At 42.9% G+C, this 24245-nt stretch overlaps 1 protein-coding gene across 1 annotated transcript in view; it reads right to left on the reverse strand.

Moving 5' to 3' along the window:
- Window positions 1–19399, reverse strand: part of C8A (complement C8 alpha chain) — a 67608-nt gene extending 48209 nt beyond the window's left edge. The window contains exons 1-2 of the mRNA XM_089656564.1: window positions 19211–19399; window positions 2061–2154 (exon numbers count right to left, since the gene is read on the reverse strand). Coding sequence (XP_089512690.1) covers window positions 2061–2154; window positions 19211–19308 — 192 coding nt within the window. The 5' untranslated portion in view covers window positions 19309–19399. The remainder of the gene's footprint in view (window positions 1–2060; window positions 2155–19210) is intronic.
- Window positions 19400–24245: the final 4846 nt, after the last annotated feature.

Consider the following 24245-nt stretch of genomic DNA (forward strand, 5'->3'; position numbering starts at 1 on the left):
CACCGCTTTGCAATCCAGTGCCAGTCCTCTTCTGAGTTGAATGCTTTCTTGTAAGCCCAGGGACATGGCCTCTGGAGGGGCATCAGGGACATGACCTCTGGAGGGGCATCAGGGACATGACCTCTGGAGGGGAATCAGGGACATGACCTCTGGAGGGGCATCAGGGACATGACCTCTGGAGGGGCATCAGGGACATATCTTCTGGAGGGTCATCAGGGACATGACCTCTGGAGGGGCATCAGGGACATGTCTTTTGGAGGGGCATCAGGGACATGACCTCTGGAGGGGCATCAGGGACATGACCTCTGGAGGGGCATCAGGGACATGTCTTCTGGAGGGGCATCAGGGACATGACCTCTGGAGGGACATCAGGGACATGTCTTCTGGAGGGGCATCAGGGACATGGCCTCTGGAGGGGCATCAGGAACATGTTTTGGTAAGTGAAGGTGCTCGGAGGTGGGCAGAGGGTGGAAGCAAGTGAAGGTGCTCGGAGGTGGGTAGGGGGTGGAACCAAGTGAAGGTGCTCGGAGGTGGGTAGAGGGTGGAACCAAGTGAAGGTGTTCGGAGGTGGGTAGAGGGTGGAACCAAATGAAGGTGCTCGGAGGTGGGCAGAGGGTGGAACCAAGTGAAGGTGCTCGGAGGTGGGCAGAGAGTGGAACCAAGTGAAGGTGCTCAGAGGTGGGTAGGGGGTGGAACCAAGTGAAGGTGCTCAGAGGTGGGTAGGGGGTGGAACCAAGTGAAGGTGCTCAGAGGTGGGTAGGGGGTGGAACCAAGTGAAGGTGCTCAGAGGTGGGCAGAGGGTGGAAGCAAGTGAAGGTGCTCAGAGGTGGGTAGGGGGTGGAACCAAGTGAAGGTGCTCGGAGGTGGGTAGGGGGTGGAACCAAGTGAAGGTGCTCGGAGGTGGGTAGAGGGTGGAACCAAGTGAAGGTGCTCGGAGGTGGGTAGGGGGTGGAACCAAGTGAAGGTGCTCGGAGGTGGGTAGAGGGTGGAACCAAGTGAAGGTGCTCGGAGGTGGGCAGAGGGTGGAACCAAGTGAAGGTGCTCGGAGGTGGGCAGAGGGTGGAACCAAGTGAAGGTGCTCGGAGGTGGGCAGAGAGTGGAACCAAGTGAAGGTGCTCAGAGGTGGGTAGGGGGTGGAACCAAGTGAAGGTGCTCCGAGGTGGGTAGAGGATGGAACTAAGTGAAGGTGCTTGGAGGTGGGTAGGGGGTGGAAGCAAGTGAAGGTGCTCGGAGGTGGGTAGGGGGTGGAACCAAGTGAAGATGCTTGGTGTTGGGTAGAGGGTGGAACCAAGTGAAGGTGCTCAGAGGTTGGTAGGGGGGCGGAGACAATAAGTGACTCAGAAGGGGGGAGTTCCTGCACCTATTTTTTTTAGAAAAAAGACCTAAGAACAGTTCTGGATCAATGCAGTTGGATCTGTGTTGCTGCCACACAGCTTCATGCAGCATTTTATCGAATTAATCCAGCCTCTATGTGAAACCCACGAAGGGGGGGCCTCTATGTGAAGCCTGGGGAGGGGCCAGCATGTGGGTACCCCTGGGAGTGAGGGGGTTGAACAGGCATAGCCAGGAGGGTGGAGGGTCCGGTCTCCGGTCACCATCCTCACACGGGGGGGGGTGCAAATTGGGCTGCGAAACACATTTGCTCTGGAAATCGGAGCAGCTTGTAGGGCTGCCAGGTTGCTCGCTATGACCATGCGCAAGGCTGCTGTGATCAATATTCAGTGCAATTAAGTAGTGCAAATTTGATGCGACTTGGATGTGGTTTGGGAACCTTTTCCAAAATCATGCCATGCTGAGCTGTATTGATGTGAACAGGCACCACTGAAAACAATGTAACTACCATTGTCACACGATTCTGAGACTCAAGTCACATCTGAGATTGCATCAGTGTGAACAGAGCCTGAAAGAGCAGCTTGAATCAAGACAACTGAAAGTCCAGCTCCAGGTTTGGATGCACCGTGGAAGGGTTACATCCCCTGTCTGTCTGCAATGGGGCCACACACAAGGGAAGGCCAATGATCTGTCCATAAACGTCTATCAGAAAATGAATCAAGTCTTACTTTGCTACCTTGACATGGAAAGCACTGAGTCCAGTCAGCCCAAGAACCGAGCCGGCAGTCTACGGGGTCCGGAGTGTCTGTGCTTCTGGATGATCTGCAGGGTGAAACAGACATAACACATGAGAATAGTAATACAAGATGTACAGTAAATGCAATAATCTGACCCCGAAACAATCTGTTTTCAGGTTATGTTTGCATCTTATTGAGTATAACTTCTCAGGGTTACTGACCATACTACAGGAGATGGTCAGAGACTGCAGACATACTACAGGAGATGACCAGAGACTGCGGACACAATACAGGAGATGACAGAGACTGCAGACATACTACAGGAGATGGACAGAGTCTGCAGACATACTACAGGAGATGGGCAGAGACTGCAGACATACTACAGGAGATGGACAGAGACTGCGGACATACTACAGGAGATGGACAGACTGCGGACATAGTACAGGAGATGGACAGAGACTGCGGACATACTACAAGAGATGGACAGAGACTGTGGACATACTACAGGAGATGGACAGACTGCGGACATAGTACAGGAGATGGACAGAGTCTGCAGACATACTACAGGAGATGACCAGAGACTGCGGACATACTACAGGAGATGGACAGAGACTGCAGACATACTACAGGAGATGGACAGAGACAGCGGACATACTACAGGAGATGGACAGACTGCGGACATAGTACAGGAGATGGACAGAGACTGCGGACAAACTACAGGAGATGGACAGAGACTGCGGACATAGTACAGGAGATGGACAGAGACTGCGGACATACTACAGGAGATGGACAGAGACTGCGGACATAGTACTGGAGATGGACAGAGACTGCGGACATACTACAGGAGATGGACAGAGACTGCGGACAAACTACAGGAGATGGACAGAGACTGCGGACATAGTACAGGAGATGACCAGAGACTGCGGACATACTACAGGAGATGACCAGAGACTGCGGACACAGTACAGGAGATGACCAGAGACTGCGGACATAGTACAGGAGATGACCAGAGACTGCGGACACAGTACAGGAGATGACCAGAGACTGCTGACATAGTACAGGAGATGGCCAGAGACTGCAGACATACTACAGGAGATGACCAGAGACTGCGGACATACTACAGGAGATGACCAGAGACTGCGGACACAGTACAGGAGATGACCAGAGACTGCGGACATAGTACAGGAGATGACCAGAGACTGCGGACACAGTACAGGAGATGACCAGAGACTGCTGACATAGTACAGGAGATGGCCAGAGACTGCAGACATACTACAGGAGATGACCAGAGACTGCGGACACAGTACAGGAGATGACCAGAGACTGCGGACACAGTACAGGAGATGACCAGAGACTGCGGACACAGTACAGGAGATGACCAGAGACTGCGGACACAGTACAGGAGATGACCAGAGACTGCGGACACAGTACAGGAGATGACCAGAGACTGCGGACACAGTACAGGAGATGACCAGAGACTGCGGACACAGTACAGGAGATGACCAGAGACTGCTGACATAGTACAGGAGATGGCCAGAGACTGCGGACACAGTACAGGAGATGGTCAGAGACTGTGGACATAGTACAGGAGATGGTCAGAGACTGCGGACATAGTACAGGAGATGACCAGAGACTGCGCACATACTACAGGAGATGACCAGAGACTGCGGACACAGTACAGGAGATGACCAGGGACGGCGGACATAGTACAGGAGATGACCAGAGACTGCGGACATACTACAGGAGATGACCAGAGACTGCGGACATAGTACAGGAGATGACCAGAGACTGCAGACATAGTACAGGAGATGACCAGAGACTGCGGACATAGTACAGGAGATGACCAGAGACTGCGCACATACTACAGGAGATGACCAGAGACTGCGGACATACTACAGGAGATGACCAGAGACTGCGGACATACTACAGGAGATGACCAGAGACTGCAGACATAGTACAGGAGATGACCAGAGACTGCGGACATACTACAGGAGATGGTCTGAGAGTGCAGACACAGTACAGGAGATGACCAGAGACTGCGGACACAGTACAGGAGATGACCAGAGACTGCGGACACAGTACAGGAGATGACCAGAGACTGCGGACATACTACAGGAGATGGTCTGAGAGTGCAGAAAGGTTTGAAGAGACATTTAATAATCTTCTCAGTAAGATTCACTATAAAAGTCCAATGTAGAAAGAATCATAAGAAAGTGTTAAAAAAAAAAACCAAGCCCTATAACTTTGCAGAATCCTCTCCAATGAACATTTATCTGGTCTGGCCCTGAGAACCTAGGATGAGAAAACACTGACAATTGGTTAATGGGGTCCGAGGGCCACACAATAAGGGCCACAGGTTGGGCTCCGGGACTTCATCTGATGTTTTTTGTTTTCAGTCCTTTTACAATAACCAGTGTGCCGTTCATCAAGAGGAGCCGACAGAAGCTAATGATCTTCCAACATATGGAACGAGTCAGCCGTTAAAGTGTTTCTATACAATTTTTGTTGTTTGCGCCTATAAAGCGCGCGGTACATCTGTTCCTGAGAGAACTCCGCAATGCACTATTGGTTCTGAAAGGTAAACAGACTAAGAACAACAAATGATTATCATACATTGCGTCCCAGAGGAGTCCAAGTGCCGCCACATACAGCGTTAGTTATGTCAATGGAAACCAAAACTGGAGACGGAATAAAGGTGAATAAAGCCCCTGGACCGGGCGGCGTACACCCACGGGGTCTTACATAACTGAGCTCTGTCATCTCAAAGCCCCCCACCTGGTACAAATCATTAGTAAGACCTCATCTGGAATATGCAGTTCAGTTTTGGGCTCCAATTCACAAAAAGAACATTGGGGAACTGGAGAAAGTACAGAGAAGGGCGACCAAACTGATACGAGGCATGGAGGAGATCAGCTATGAGGAAAGATTAGAGGAACAGAATTTATTCTCTACTGAGAAGAGGAGATTAAGGGGGGATATGATCTCCATGTATAATACATAAGGGGGGATATGATCTCCATGTATAATACATAAGGGGGGATATGATCTCCATGTATAATACATAAGGGGGGATATGATCTCCATGTATAATACATAAGGGGGGATATGATCTCCATGTATAATACATAAGGGGGGATATGATCTCCATGTATAATACATAAGGGGGGATATGATCACCATGTATAATACATAAGGGGGGATATGATCTCCATGTATAATACATAAGGGGGATATGATCTCCATGTATAATACATAAGGGGGATATGATCTCCATGTATAATACATAAGAGGGGGATATGATCTCCATGTATAATACATAAGAGGGGGATATGATCACCATGTATAATACATAAGGGGGGATATGATCTCCATGTATAATACATAAGGGGGGATATGATCTCTATGTATAATACATAAGGGGGGATATGATCTCCATGTATAATACATAAGGGGGGATATGATCACCATGTATAATACATAAGGGGGGATATGATCTCCATGTATAATACATAAGGGGGGATATGATCTCCATGTATAATACATAAGGGGGAGATATGATCTCCATGTATAATACATATGGGGGGGGGGATATGATCACCATGTATAATACATAAGGGGGATATGATCTCCATGTATAATACATAAGGGGGGATATGATCACCATGTATAATACATAAGGGGGATATGATCTCCATGTATAATACATAAGGGGGGATATGATCACCATGTATAATACATAAGGGGGATATGATCTCCATGTATAATACATAAGGGGGATATGATCTCCATGTATAATACATAAGGGGGGATATGATCACCATGTATAATACATAAGGGGGATATGATCTCCATGTATAATACATAAGGGGGGATATGATCACCATGTATATTACATAAGGGGGATATGATCTCCATGTATAATACATAAGGGGGGATATGATCACCATGTATAATACATAAGGGGGGAAATGATCACCATGTATAATACATAAGGGGGGATATGATCTCCATGTATAATACATAAGGGGGGATATGATCTCCATGTATAATACATAAGGGGGATATGATCTCCATGTATAATACATAAGGGGATATGATCTCCATGTATAATACATAAGGGGGGATATGATCTCCTTGTATAATACATAAGGGGGGATATGATCTCCTTGTATAATACATAAGGGGGGATATGATCTCCATGTATAATACATAAGGGGGATATGATCACCATGTATAATACATAAGGAGGGATATGATCTCCATGTATAATACATAAGGGGGGATATGATCACCATGTATAATACATAAGGAGGGATATGATCTCCATGTATAATACATAAGTGGGGGATATGATCACCATGTATAATACATAAGGGGGGATATGATCACCATGTATAATACATAAGGGGGGATATGATCACCATGTATAATACATAAGGGGGATATGATCTCCATGTATAATACATAAGGGGGGATATGATCACCATGTATAATACATAAGGGGGGATATGATCACCATGTATAATACATAAGGGGGATATGATCTCCATGTATAATACATAAGGGGGGATATGATCTCCATGTATAATACATAAGGGGGGATATGATCTCCATCTATAATACATAAGGAGGATATGATCTCCATGTATAATACATAAGGGGGATATGATCTCCATGTACAATACATAAGGGGGGATATGATCTCCTTGTATAATACATAAGGGGGATATGATCTCCTTGTATAATACATAAGGGGGATATGATCTCCATGTATAATACATAAGGGGGGATATGATCTCCATGTATAATACATAAGGGGGGATATGATCACCATGTATAATACATAAGGGGGATATGATCTCCATGTATAATACATAAGGGGGGATATGATCTCCATGTATAATACATAAGGGGGGATATGATCTCCATGTATAATACATAAGGGGGGGATATGATCTCCATGTATAATACATAAGGGGGGATATGATCTCCGTGTATAATACATAAGGGGGATATGATCTCCGTGTATAATACATAAGGGGGGATATGATCTCCGTGTATAATACATAAGGGGGGATATGATCTCCATGTATAATACATAAGGGGGATATGATCTCCATGTATAATACATAAGGGGGGATATGATCTCCATGTATAATACATAAGAGGGATATGATCTCCATGTATAATACATAAGGGGGATATGATCTCCATGTATAATACATAAGGGGGATATGATCTCCATGTATAATACATAAAGGGGGATATGATCTCCATGTATAATACATAAGGGGGGATATGATCACCATGTATAATACATAAGGGGGGATATGATCTCCATGTATAATACATAAGGGGGGATATGATCACCATGTATAATACATAAGGGGGGATATGATCTCCATGTATAATACATAAGGGGAGATATGATCACCATGTATAATACATAAGGGGGGATATAATCTCCATGTATAATACATAAGGGGGGATATGATCACCATGTATAATACATAAGGGGGGATATGATCACCATGTATAATACATAAGGGGGGATATGATCACCATGTAAAATACATAAGGGGGATATGATCTCCATGTATAATACATAAGGGGGGATATGATCACCATGTATAATACATAAGGGGGGATATGATCACCATGTATAATACATAAGGGGGATATGATCTCCATGTATAATACATAAGGGGGGATATGATCTCCATGTATAATACATAAGGGGGGATATGATCTCCATGTATAATACATAAGGAGGATATGATCTCCATGTATAATACATAAGGGGGATATGATCTCCATGTATAATACATAAGGGGGATATGATCTCCTTGTATAATACATAAGGGGGATATGATCTCCTTATATAATACATAAGGGGGGATATGATCTTCATGTATAATACATAAGGGGGATATGATCTCCATGTATAATACATAAGGGGGGATATGATCTCCGTGTATAATACATAAGGGGGATATGATCTCCATGTATAATACATAAGGGGGGATATGATCTCCATGTATAATACATAAGGGGGGATATGATCACCATGTATAATACATAAGGGGGGATATGATCTCCATGTATAATTCATAAGGGGGGATATGATCTCCATGTATAATACATAAGGGGGATATGATCTCCATGTATAATACATAAGGGGGGATATGATATCCATGTATAATACATAAGGGGGATATGATCTCCAAGTATAATACATAAGGGGGGATATGATCACTATGTATAATACATAAGGGGGATATGATCACCATGTATAATACATAAGGGGGAATATGATCTCCATGTATAATACATAAGGGGGGATATGATCTCCATGTATAATACATAAAGGGGGGATATGATCTCCATATATAATACATAAGGGGGGGATATGATCTCCATATATAATACATAAGGGGGATATGATCTCCATGTATAATGCATAAGGAGGGATATGATCACCATGTATAATACATAAGGGGGGATATGATCTCCATGTATAATACATAAGGGGGATATGATCACCATGTATAATACATAAGGGGGGATATGATCTCCATGTATAATACATAAGGGGGATATGATCTCCGTGTATAATACATAAGGGGGGATATGATCTCCGTGTATAATACATAAGGGGGATATGATCTCCGTGTATAATACATAAGGGGGGATATGATCTCCATGTATAATACATAAGGGGGGATATGATCTCCATGTATAATACATAAGGGGGGATATGATCTCCATGTATAATACATAAGGGGGGATATGATCTCCATGTATAATACATAAGGGGGGATATGATCTCCATGTATAATACATAAGGGGGGATATGATCTCCATGTATAATACATAAGGGGGGATATGATCTCCGTGTATAATACATAAGGGGGATATGATCTCCGTGTATAATACATAAGGGGGGATATGATCACCGTGTATAATACATAAGGGGGATATGATCTCCATGTTTAATACATAAGGGGGATATGATCACCATGTATAATACATAAGGGGGATATGATCTCCATGTATAATACATAAGGGGGATATGATCTCCATGTATAATACATAAGGGGGATATGATCTCCATGTATAATACATAAGGGGGGATATGATCTCCATGTATAATACATAAGGGGGGATATGATCTCCATGTATAATACATAAGGGGGGATATGATATCCATGTATAATACATAAGGGGGATATTATCTCCAAGTATAATACATAAGGGGGGATATGATCACTATGTATAATACATAAGGGGGGATATGATCACCATGTATAAAACATAAGGGGGGATATGATCTCCATGTATAATACATAAGGGGGGATATGATCACCATGTATAATACATAAGGGGGGATATGATCTCCATGTATAATACATAAGGGGGGATATGATCTCCATGTATAATACATAAGGGGGGATATGATCTCCATGTATAATACATAAGTGGGGGTATGATCTCCATGTATAATACATAAGGGGGGATATGATCTCCATGTATAATACATAAGGGGGATATGATCTCCATGTATAATACATAAGGGGGGGATATGATCTCCATGTATAATACATAAGTGGGGGTATGATCTCCATGTATAATACATAAGGGGGGATATGATCTCCATGTATAATACATAAGGGGGGATATGATCACCATGTATAATACATCAGGGGGGATATGATCACCATGTATAATACATAAGGGGGATATGATCTCCATGTATAATACATAAGGGCGGATATGATCACCTGGTATACTACATAAGGGGGATATGATCTCCATGTATAATACATAAGGGGGGATATGATCACCATGTATAATACATAAGGGGGGATATGATCTCCATGTATAATAGATAAGGGGGGATATGATCACCATGTATAATACATAAGGGGGGATATGATCTCCATGTATAATACATAAGGGGGATATGATCTCCATGTATAATACATAAGGGGATATGATCTCCATGTATAATACATAAGGGGGGATATGATCTCCTTGTATAATACATAAGGGGGGATATGATCTCCATGTATAATACATAAGGGGGATATGATCTCCTTGTATAATACATAAGGGGGGATATGATCTCCATGTATAATACATAAGGGGGATATGATCTCCATGTATAATACATAAGGGGGGGATATTATCTCCACGTATATACATAAGGGGGGATATGATCTCCATGTATAATACATAAGGGGGATATGATCTCCATGTATAATACATAAGGGGGGAAATGATCTCCATGTATAATACATAAGGGGGGATATGATCTCCATGTATAATACATAAGGGGGATATGATCTCCATGTATAATACATAAGGGGGGATATGATCTCCATGTATAATATATAAGGGGGGATATGATCTCCGTGTATAATACATAAGGGGGATATGATCTCCGTGTATAATACATAAGGGGGGATATGATCTCCATGTATAAAACATAAGGGGGGATATGATCTCCATGTATAATACATAAGGGGGATATGATCTCCGTGTATAATACATAAGGGGGGATATGATCTCCATGTATAAAACATAAGGGGGGATATGATCTCCATGTATAATACATAAGGGGGATATGATCTCCGTGTATAATACATAAGGGGGGATATGATCTCCATGTATAATACATAAGGGGGGATATGATCTCCATGTATAATACATAAGGGGGATATGATCTCCGTGTATAATACATAAGGGGGATATGATCTCCGTGTATAATACATAAGGGGGGATATGATCTCCGTGTATAATACATAAGGGGGATATGATCTCCGTGTATAATACATAAGGGGGATATGATCTCCATGTATAATACATAAGGGGGATATGATCTCCATGTATAATACATAAGAGGGATATGATCTCCATGTATAATACATAAGGGGGATATGATCTCCATGTATAATACATAAGGGGGATATGATCTCCATGTATAATACAAAAGGGGGGATATGATCTCCATGTATAATACATAAGGGGGGATATGATCACCATGTATAATACATAAGGGGGATATGATCTCCATGTATAATACATAAGGGGGGATATGATCACCATGTATAATACATAAGGGGGGATATGATCTCCATGTATAATACATAAGGGGGGATATGATCACCATGTATAATACATAAGGGGGGATATGATCACCATGTATAATACATAAGGGGGGATATGATCACCATGTATAATACATAAGGGGGGATATGATCTCCATGTATAATACATAAGGGGGATATGATCTCCATGTATAATACATAAGGGGGGATATGATCTCCATGTATAATACATAAGGGGGGATATGATCTCCATGTATAATACATAAGGGGGATATGATCTCCATGTATAATACATAAGGGGGGATATGATCTCCATGTATAATATATAAGGGGGGATATGATCTCCATGTATAATACATAAGGGGGATATGATCTCCGTGTATAATACATAAGGGGAGATATGATCTCCATGTATAATACATAAGGGGGGATATGATCTCCATGTATAATACATAAGGGGGATATGATCTCCGTGTATAATACATAAGGGGGGATATGATCTCCATGTATAATACATAAGGGGGGATATGATCTCCATGTATAATACATAAGGGGGATATGATCTCCGTGTATAATACATAAGGGGGGATATGATCTCCATGTATAATACATAAGGGGGGATATGATCTCCGTGTATAATACATAAGGGGGATATGATCTCCGTGTATAATACATAAGGGGGGATATGATCTCCGTGTATAATACATAAGGGGGATATGATCTCCATGTATAATACATAAGGGGGATATGATCTCCATGTATAATACATAAGGGGGATATGATCTCCATGTATAATACATAAGAGGGATATGATCTCCATGTATAATACAAAAGGGGGGATATGATCTCCATGTATAATACATAAGGGGGGATATGATCACCATGTATAATACAAAAGGGGGGATATGATCTCCATGTATAATACATAAGGGGGGATATGATCACCATGTATAATACATAAGGGGGGATATGATCTCCATGTATAATACATAAGGGGGGATATGATCACCATGTATAATACATAAGGGGGGATATGATCTCCATGTATAATACATAAGGGGGGATATGATCACCATGTATAATACATAAGGGGGGATATGATCACCATGTATAATACATACGGGGGGATATGATCACCATGTATAATACATAAGGGGGATATGATCTCCATGTATAATACATAATGGGGGATATGATCACCATGTATAATACATAAGGGGGGATATGATCACCATGTATAATACATAAGGGGGATATGATCTCCATGTATAATACATAAGGGGGGATATGATCTCCATGTATAATACATAAGGGGGGATATGATCTCCATGTATAATACATAAGGGGGATATGATCTCCATGTATAATACATAAGGGGGATATGATCTCCTTGTATAATACATAAGGGGGGATATGATCTCCATGTATAATACATAAGGGGGGGGTTATGATCTCCATGTATAATACATAAGGGGGGATATGATCACCATGTATAATACATAAGGGGGATATGATCTCCATGTATAATACATAAGGGGGATATGATCTCCATGTATAATACATAAGGGGGGATATGATCTCCATGTATAATACATAAGGGGCGATATGATCTCCATGTATAATACATAAGGGGGGGGATATGATCTCCATGTATAATACATAAGGGGGGATATGATCTCCGTGTATAATACATAAGGGGGATATGATCTCCATGTATAATACATAAGGGGGGATATGATCTCCATGTATAATACATAAGGGGGGATATGATCTCCGTGTATAATACATAAGGGGGGATATGATCTCCGTGTATAATACATAAGGGGGGATATGATCTCCGTGTATAATACATAAGGGGGGATATGATCTCCGTGTATAATACATAAGGGGGATATGATCTCCATGTATAATACATAAGGGGGGATATGATCTCCGTGTATAATACATAAGGGGGGATATGATCTCCATGTATAATACATAAGGGGGGATATGATCTCCATGTATAATACATAAGGGGGATATGATCTCCATGTATAATACATAAGGGGGGATATGATCTCCATGTTTAATACATAAGGGGGATATGATCACCATGTATAATACATAAGGGGGATATGATCTACATGTATAATACATAAGGGGGATATGATCTCCATGTATAATACATAAGGGGGATATGATCTCCATGTATAATACATAAGGGGGATATGATCTCCATGTATAATACATAAGGGGGATATGATCTCCATGTATAATACATAAGGGGGGATATGATCTCCATGTATAATACATAAGGGGGGATATGATCTCCATGTATAATACATAAGGGGGGATATGATATCCATGTATAATACATAAGGGGGATATTATCTCCAAGTATAATACATAAGGGGGGATATGATCACTATGTATAATACATAAGGGGGGATATGATCACCATGTATAATACATAAGGGGGGATACGATCTCCATGTATAATACATAAGGGGGGATATGATCTCCATGTATAATACATAAGGGGGATATGATCTCCATGTATAATACATAAGGGGGGGATATGATCTCCATGTATAATACATAAGGGGGGATATGATCTTCATGTATAATACATAAGGGGGATATGATCTCCGTGTATAATACATAAGGGGGGGATATGATCTCCGTGTATAATACATAAGTGGGGGTATGATCTCCATGTATAATACATAAGGGGGGATATGATCTCCATGTATAATAAATAAGGGGGGATATGATCTCCATTTATAATACATAAGGGGGGATATGATCTCCATGTATAATACATAAGGGGGGATATGATCTCCATGTATCATACATAAGGGGGGATATGATCTCCATGTATAATACATAAGGGGGGATATGATCTCCATGTATAATACATAAGGGGGGATATGATCTCTATGTATAATACATAAGGGGGATATGATCTCCATGTATAATAGATAAGGGGGATATGATCTCCATGTGTAATACACAAGGGGGGAAATGATCTCCATGTATAATACATAAGGGGGGATATGATCTCCATGTATAATACATAAGGGGGGATATGATCTCCATGTATAATACATAAGGGGGGGATATGATCTCCATATATAATACATAAGGGGGGATATGATCTCCATATATAATACATAAGGGGGGATATGATCTCCATGTATAATGCATAAGGGGGATATGATCTCCATGTATAATACATAAGGGGCGATATGATCTCCATGTATAATACATAAGGGGGGGATATGATCTCCATGTATAATACATAAGGGGGGATATGATCTCCGTGTATAATACATAAGGGGGATATGATCTCCATGTATAATACATAAGGGGGGATATGATCTCCATGTATAATACATAAGGGGGGATATGATCTCCGTGTATAATACATAAGGGGGGATATGATCTCCGTGTATAATACATAAGGGGGGATATGATCTCCGTGTATAATACATAAGGGGGGATATGATCTCCGTGTATAATACATAAGGGGGATATGATCTCCATGTATAATACATAAGGGGGGATATGATCTCCGTGTATAATACATAAGGGGGGATATGATCTCCATGTATAATACATAAGGGGGGATATGATCTCCATGTATAATACATAAGGGGGATATGATCTCCATGTATAATACATAAGGGGGATATGATCTCCATGTTTAATACATAAGGGGGATATGATCACCATGTATAATACATAAGGGGGATATGATCTACATGTATAATACATAAGGGGGATATGATCTCCATGTATAATACATAAGGGGGATATGATCTCCATGTATAATACATAAGGGGGATATGATCTCCATGTATAATACATAAGGGGGATATGATCTCCATGTATAATACATAAGGGGGGATATGATCTCCATGTATAATACATAAGGGGGGATATGATCTCCATGTATAATACATAAGGGGGATATGATCTCCATGTATAATACATAAGGGGGGATATGATCTCCTTGTATAATACATAAGGGGGATATGATCTCCATGTATAATACATAAGGGGGGGGATATGATCTCCATGTATAATACATAAGGGGGGTATGATCTCCATGTATAATAAATAAGGGGGATATGATCTCCTTGTATAATACATAAGGGGGGATATGATCTCCATGTATAATACATAAGGGGGGATATGATCTCCATATATAATACATAAGGGGGGGGGATATGATCTCCATGTATAATACATAAGGGGGATATGATCTCCATGTATAATACATAAGGGGGGGGATATGATCTCCATGTATAATACATAAGGGGGGATATGATCACCATGTATAATACATAAGGGGGATATGATCTCCATGTATAATACATAAGGGGGATATGATCTCCATGTATAATACATAAGGGGGGATATGATCTCCATGTATAATACATAAGGGGGGATAGGATCTCTATGTATAATACATAAGGGGGGATATGATATCCATGTATAATACATAAGGGGGGGGATATGATCTCCATGTATAATACATAAGGGGGGATATGATCACCATGTATAATACATAAGGGGGATATGATCTCCATGTATAATACATAAGGGGGATATGATCTCCATGTATAATACATAAGGGGGGATATGATCTCCATGTATAATACATAAGGGGGATATGATCTCCATGTATAATACATAAGGGGGGGATATGATCTCCTTGTATAATACATAAGGGGGGATATGATCTCCATGTATAATACATAAGGGGGGATTTGATCTCCATGTATAATTCATAAGGGGGGGTATGATCTCCATGTATAATACATAAGGGGGGATATGATCACCATGTATAATACATAAGGGGAAGATTAAAAATGCAAAATGCATCAAAAAAGTGTGAAAAATACGTCACAAATGCAATAAGTGCTTTTCTGTACCATCTCCATTGAAGTCTGTTGAACCAAAAATGCAACTTTTTGCATTTAAAAAAGTCCCTGACCCTTTCCAAAAATGCAGAGGCTCAAAAAAGCATAGATGTGAATGTGTCCCATAGGGAACCATGGTAAATAGACTGTAGTGCGTTTCTGAAAAGCAAAAAACAATACAAAATGCATAGGTGTGAACCAGGCCTAAAGTGGTGGTTTACATATATTCAGATTGGATGAGGAAGCAACTGGGAACAACAGCCACTCAGCCACCAAGTGGTAGGCCACGTCACATGACAGAGTGGGGTCAGTGCATGCTGAAGCGCACAGTGCGCAGAAGTCAAGAACTGTCTGCAGAGTCAATAGCTAAAGACCGCCAAACTTGGTGTGGCCTTCAGATGAGCCCAACAGCAGTGCGTAGAGAGCTTCATGGAATGGGTTTCCATGGCCGAGCAGCTGCATCCAAACCTTACATCACCAAACGCAATACAAAGCATCGGGTGCTGTGGTGTAAAGCACGCCGCCACTGGACTCTAGAGCAGTGGAGACATGTTCTCTGGAGTGACCAATCACGCTTCTCTGTCTGGCAATCCGATGGACATGTCTGGGTTTGGTGGTGACCTGGAGAACGGTAGTTGCCTGACTGCATTGTGCTAAGTGTAAAGTTTGGTGGAGGGGGGATTATGGTGTGGGGTTGTTTTTCAGGGGTTGGGCTTGGCCCCCTAGTTCCAGTGAAGGGAACTCTTAAGGCAACATTTTGGACAATTTCATGCTCCCAACTTTATGGGAAGAGTTTGGGGATGGCCCCCTCCTGTTCCAACATGACTGCACACCAGTGCACAAAGCAAGGTCCATAAAGACATGGAGGAGCCAGTTTGGGGTGGAGGAACTTGACTGTCCTGCACAGAGTCCTGACCTCAACCCCATAGAACACCTTTGGGATGAATTAGAGTGGAGACTGTGAGCCAGGCCTCCTCCCCCGACATCAGTGCCTGACCTGACAAATGTGCTTCTGGAAGAATGGTCCAACCTTCCCATAGACACCCTCCTAAACCTTGTGGACGGCCTTCCCAGAAGAGTTGAAGCTGTTATAGCTGCAAAGGGCGGGGCCAACTCAATATTCAACCCTACGGACTAAGACTGGGGGGGCCATTAAAGCTCATGTGCAAGAAAGGCCGGCCGGCCGGCCAATACTTTTGGCAATATAGTGTATATACAGTCAGGTCCATAAATATTGGGACATCGACACAATTCTAACATTTTTGGCTCTATACACCACCACAATGGATTTGAAATGAAACGAATAAGATGTGCTTTACCTGCAGACTGTTTAATTTGAGGGTATTTACATCCAAATCAGGTGAACGGTGTAGGAATTACAACAGTTTGCATATGTGCCTCCCACTTGTTAAGGGACCAAAAGTAATGGGACAGAATAATAATCATCAATCAAACTTTCATTTTTTAATACTTGGTTGCAAATCCTTTGCAGTGAATTACAGCCTGAAGTCTGGAACGCATAGACATCACCAGACACTGGGTTTCATCCCTGGTGATGCTCTGCCAGGTCTCTACTACAACTGTCTTCAGTTCCTGCTTGTTCTTGGGGCATTTTCCCTTCAGTTTTGTCTTCAGCAAGTGAAATGCTCAATCGGATTCAGGTCAGGTGATTGACTTGGCCATTGCAGAACATTCCACTTCTTTCCCTTAAAAAACGTTTTGGTTGCTTTTGCAGTCTGCTTTGGGTCATTGTCCATCTGCACTGTGAAGCGTCCAATGAGTTGTGAAGCATTTGGCTGAATATGAGCAGATAATATTCCCGAAACACTTCACAATTCATCCGGCTGCTTTTGTCAGCAGTCACATCATCAATAAATACAAGAGAAGCAGTTCCATTGGCAGCCATACATGCCCACGCCATGACACTACCACCACCATGCTTCACTGATGAGGTGGTATGCTTAGGATCCTGAGCAGTTCCTTCTCCATACTCTTCTCTTCCCATCACTGTGGTACAAGTTGATGTCGGTCTCATCTGTCCATAGGATGTTGTTCCAGAACTGTGAAGGCTTTTTTAGATGTCGTTTGGCAAACTCTAATCTGGCCTTCCTGTTTTTGAGGCTCACCAATGGTTTCCATCTTGTGGTGAACCCTCTGTATTCACTCTGGTGAAGTCTTCTCTTGATTGTTGACTTTGACACACATACACCTACCTCCTGGAGAGTGTTCTTGATCTGGCCAACTGTTGTGAAGGGTGTTTTCTTCACCAGGGAAAGAATTCTTCGGTCATCCACCACAGTTGTTTTCCGTGGTCTTCCGGGTCTTTTGGTGTTGCTGAGCTTACCGGTGCGTTCCTTCTTTTTAAGAATGTTCCAAACAGTTGTTTTGGCCACGCCTAATGTTTTTGCTAGCTCTCTGATGGGTTTATTTTGTTTTTTCAGCCTAATGATGGCTTCACTGCTAGTGACAGCTCTTTGGATCTCATCTTGAGAGTTGACAGCAACAGATTCCAAATGCAAATAGCACACTTGAAATGAACTCTGGACCTTTTATCTGCTCATTTTAATTGGGATAATGAGGGAACACACACCGGGCCATGGAACAGCTGAGAAGCCAATTGTCCCATTACTTTTGGTCCCTTAACAAGTGGGAGGCACATATGCAAACTGTTGTAATTCCTACACCGTTCACCTGATTTGGATGTAAATACCCTCAAATTAAAGCTGACAGTCTGCAGTTAAAGCACATCTTGTTTGTTTCATTTCAAATCCATTGTGGTGGTGTATAGAGCCATAAATGTTAGAGTTGTGTCGATGTCCCAATATTTATGGACCTGACTGTATGTAAAGAGCATGGAACAAATTACTTGCACTGACTCAGGGGCGGACTGAGCATTTGGAAACTTGGGCACTACATGAGGACTCGGGTCAGTAGGGGGCCCCATGAGATGGCCCTGGTACCTTTTTCATAGGCATTTTTGAGTTTGGGCAAGGACACAGGGACCCCATGATCCCCTATTGCCCGGGGGGCCCATGAGTTGTCTGTCCGCCCCTGCATTGTATATAAATACCTATAATACATAAATAAATAATAATGGAAACAATAATGCAGGTCAAGGACCTACCTGAGCAGATAATTTGAATTATTTTCCCGCACTGCGACACAAACGCACGCCGATATCGAGTACAGCACCAGAAGACCCACGTACTCAGAAATTCTCATTTTCAGGAAAGTTTGAATCGGAGATTTCAGCACCTTGCCACCATTTGCTGCTGAAATGAAAGTTTGGAGTTACATGAGGAGACCCCCGCTGCTGCCGGGGGAGGTGAATCATTGACAGCAACTTAAATATTGTGGCAGAGAGTCCGAGAAGAGGATTGCCAAACTCAGAGCAAATGTTGGGAAGGCCAAAGGGAGGGGGGGGGGGGGTTGGAAATGTAATCAGAGTTGTGTTTGCTAAACTGATGAACAATGGGGGTGGGCACCCAGCTCCGTACATGTTCCCCCAGTATCCCAGACTCTGTCCATGTCCCTGGATTTCACTATAGACCTACATTTCAGTTTAAAACAATAAATCTGACCATACTTTATGACATTTTCTTTCCTTCAACCATAGAAAAGAAAATTGCTTGAGTCTCCCATCAACATAATGTTGATTGGGGAATCCCTCCCTTGGAGTCATCGGGTTCTCCCAGCACAGGCAGCCGTCCCAGCTGACAGCACACAATGGGATTATTGCCAGAGCATGAAAAATCTGACAGGCTGGTTGTACCCAAGTTGATCGATCAACCACTATGTTGATGGGTATAGTAAAATCCAAGCACATAGACAGAGTCTTGGGTACAATCAGATGCAGCTGCTCGGCCATGGAAACCCATTCCATGAAGATCTCTATGCACTGTTGTTGGGCTCATCTGAAGGCCACACCAAGTTTGGAGGTCTTTAGCTATTGACTCTGCAGACAGTTGGCGACTTCTGCGCACTGTGCGCTTCAGCATGCGCTGACCCCGCCCTGTCATGTGACGTGGCCTACCACTTGGTGGCTGAGTTGCTGTTGTTCCCAGTTGCTTCCACTTTGTTATTATCCCACTAACAGTTGAGCGTGGAATATTTAGTAGCCAGGAAATGTCACAGATGGACGTATTGCCCAGGTGGCCACCTATCACGGGACCACGCTTGGAGTCTCTGAGCTCCTGAGAGCGACCCATTCTTTCACCAATGTTTGTAGAAGCAGTCTGCATGCCTAGGGGCTTGACTGTATACACCTGTGTCCATGGAGGGGATTGGAACACCTGAATCACATGATATGGAGGGGATTGGAACACCTGAATCACATGATGTGAGCAGTACAGCAGCTAAAATGGTTAGCACTTCTGCTTGGGTACTCGGGTCATTGGTTTGAATCCTAACTGCAGCACACCTGCCTGGAGTTTGCATGTTCTCCCTGTGCATGTGTGAGTTTCCTCCAGGTACTCCGGTTTCCTCCCACCCTCCAAAGACATGCTGGTAGGTGAATTGGCTCCTGTCTAAATTGTCCCTAGTATGTGTATGTATGAATGTGAGTTAGGGACCTTCAGGGGTGGACTGACCATTTGGAAACTTGGGCACTGCCTGAGGGCCCAGGGTCAGTAGGGGGCCCCATGAGATGCCCCTGGTACCTTTTTCATAGGCTTTTTGAGTTTGGGCAAGGACACAGGGGCTCCATGATCCCTTATTGCCCGGGGGCCCCATGAGTTGTCAGTCCGCCCCTGAGAGTTCGGGACCTTAGATTGTACGCCCATTGAGGGTTAGGGACCAATGGGAATGTAATAGATAGAATATAGATAGATAGATAGATAGATAATAGATAGATAGATAGATAGATAGATAGATAGATAGATAGATAGATAATAGATAGATAGATAGATAGATAGATAGATAGATAGATAGATAGACACACATGAAAAGCACTGTGTAAACTGATAAGTGATTGAAATTGATAAATAAATAAATAATTTGACTAATTTGGAGGCAATATAGTGTATATCCAATCAAGCAGGTCCTTGCACTACATGGTTGAAGGTTTTACAAGAATATTTTAGTGTGTGTAAGCCGTTCCAGTCTGTACTTCAAAAACAATTGAAGATGCGGCAGGCATGTCATGTGTACTGTACACGGCCTTTCCCAATCCCAATCATCCCAATCATGTATGTTGCATCTGGCTGTGAGTTGGAGATATGAACATGTAAAACATGGTATTATGGTGCCACCTACTGGTCACTGAGCAATAAAACAATCTGGCACATTAGGGGGCCCTTTGCTGAGAAAAATTTATTTAAAAAGGTTTTTAAAGTAAACTTTTATCCAGCAAACTATATAAGCTGCCATTGTATTGCCTTTTGAAAATACTTATCACCTTTTCAAAAATGCTAGTTGCTCAGCTGTCACTTTGAACCTTTTCCTTCAATACTTCAAGCCTCTGACCAGGGGCGGACTGACAACTCATGGGGCCCCCGGGCAATAGGGGATCATGGGGCCCCTGTGTCCTTGCCTACAATCAAAAAAGCCTATAAAAAAAGTACCAGGGGCATCTCATGGGGCCCCCTACTGACACCAGGCCCTCGGGCAGTGCCTGAGTGCTCGAATGGTCAGTCCGCCCCTGCCTCTGACCCTTCCCAGGTGTGCAAGCCATCGCCATTTCCTGATCTGTATGTTGGTTCTACATCAGAGCCTCAGAAAGCTACGAAGACAATATTTTCAATTCTGAATCCTTTACCTTAAATCCAGTTAAACTTTGACTTGAAATAAGTGACGTCCATTCCACGAGACGTGTGTCATGGCCCATAGTCCCATTTCTTTACAAAGCAGCCACAGCCTGAGTAGAACAGCCTGCCCCCTGCCAGCATGCTGCAGAGAAGGACCTTTGCTCCCTCTTTAGAAGCAGTGGTCTCTCTGCAGAGTTCTGACATGCCCCCTGCTAGGGTCAAAACTCCCATTATCAAGAAGTATTAGCAAACCTAACTCAGTAGGGGAGGTGTTGGACCTTTGCAGAGAGACCTCTGATTACATTTTGTAATAGAAGCCTGTATTCATCATATCAAAAAGAGGGACTACAGAGGAGGAAAGAAGGACATAGGAATTTGATCTAGAAGTAGGACTGTTGGGAACCATGTATTTATTATTTATTTCAGGTACTTATATAGCGCCATCCATTTACGCAGCACTTTACATATACAGTTGTGTCCAAAATTATTCAACCCCCACTGAAATTGAGTGTTTTGGCCAGTTTGACATTGCTTTTGATCATTCAGTCATCTTGCTTACATTTACATTAAAGAGGCACTTGTAGGTCAGACAAATATAACATAACAGTTATAATGAAATAACCACAAATGTCTTTTCTGTGCTCACAGCATTATCAGTTTTATTCAACCCCCAAGTGACATTCAATCTTAGTACTTAGTACAGCATCCTTTTACAGTTATAACAGCTTTTAAACGTGAAGCATAGCTTGACACAAGTGTCTTGCAGCGATCTACGGGTATCTTCGCCCATTCTTCATGGGCAAAGGCCTCCAGTTCAGTCACATTCTTAGGCTTGCGCACTGCAACTGCTTTCTTTAAGTCCCACCAGAGGTTCTCAATCGGATTTAAGTCTGGTGACTGCGATGGCCACTCCAAAATGTTCCAGCCTTTCCTCTGCAACCATGCTCTAGTGGACTTGGAGGTATGCTTGGGATCATTGTCCTGTTGAAAGGTCCAACGTCTCCCAAGCCTCAGGTGTGTGACGGACTGCATCACGTTTCCATCCAATATCTCCTGGTACTGAAGAGAATTCATGGTACCTTGCACACGCTGAAGCTTCCCTGTACCTGCAGAAGCAAAACAGCCCCAAAGCATGATTGACCCTCCACCATGCTTCACAGTAGGCAAGGTGTTCTTTTCATCATAGGCCTTGTTCTTCCTCCTCCAAACATAGCGTTGATCCATGGGCCCAAACAGTTCTAATTTTGTTTCATCAGTCCACAGAACACTATCCCACAACTTTTGTGGTTTGTCCACATGGCTTTTGGCATACTGCAGTCGACTCTTCTTATTCTTTGGAGACAGCAAGGGGGTACGCCTGGGAGTTCTGGCACGGAGGCCTTCATTACGCAGTGTGCGTCTTATTGTCTGGGCTGAAACTTCTGTACCCACATCTGACAAATCTTTTCTCAGTTCCTCAGCAGTCACACGGGGACTTCTCTCCACTCTACGCTTCAGGTAGCGCACAGCAGTCGAAGTCAGCATCTTCTTTCTGCCACGACCAGGTAGCGTTTCAACAGTGCCCTTTGCCTTGAATTTGCGAATGATGCTTCCTAAGGTGTCTCTTGGTATGTTTAACATCTTTGCAATCTTCTTATAGCCATTGCCCTTCCTGTGAAGAGAAATCACCTCTTCTCTTGTCTTCCTGGACCATTCTCTTGCCTTCACCATGTTTGTAACCACACCAGTAAATGTCTAGAAGGAGCTGAGTATCACAGTCATTTTAAAGCTGCCTAATTGGTGCTTATTATGCTTGATTGCTGCTCGGTGACATCCACAGGTGTTTTCAATACCTGATGGAAAGCACCTGTATGAACCTCTGTTCTTCAGAGTGGTAGTCTTTAAGGGGTTGAATAATTGTGGCAATGAAGAAACCACATAAGAACCATTTACTACTGTATTACATAAACAATTGATGTCATTTTAGTTGCATTTGGGTAGTTACAACGTCCTTGTAGGATTTGATTCTGAATACAATTCCAAATGTACACTATAGTCCCTAAACCCCTTTACAGCATTGGGGGTTGAATAATTTTGGACACAACTGTATATTGTACATTCACATCAGTCCCCGCCCCCGAGGAGTGTACAATCTAAGGTCCCCATGGGCGGACTGACAACTCATGTGGCCCCCGGGCAATAGGGGATCATGGGGCCCCTGTGTCCTTGCCCAAACTCAAAAAGCCTATGAAAAAAGGTACCAGGGGCATCTCATGGGGCCCCCTACTGACCCTGGGCCCTCGGGCAGTGCCCAAGTTTCCAAATGGTGAGTCCGCCCCTGAAGGTCCCTAACTCACATTCATACATACACATACTAGGGACAATTTAGACAGGAGCCAATTAACCTACCAGCATGTCTTTGGAGTGTGGGAGGAA

The sequence above is a fragment of the Staurois parvus genome, unplaced genomic scaffold (assembly GCF_062004578.1).
Source record: "Staurois parvus isolate SC_StPar_1 unplaced genomic scaffold, SC_StPar_1.0 ptg000917l, whole genome shotgun sequence".
NCBI classification, from domain to species: domain Eukaryota; kingdom Metazoa; phylum Chordata; class Amphibia; order Anura; family Ranidae; genus Staurois; species Staurois parvus.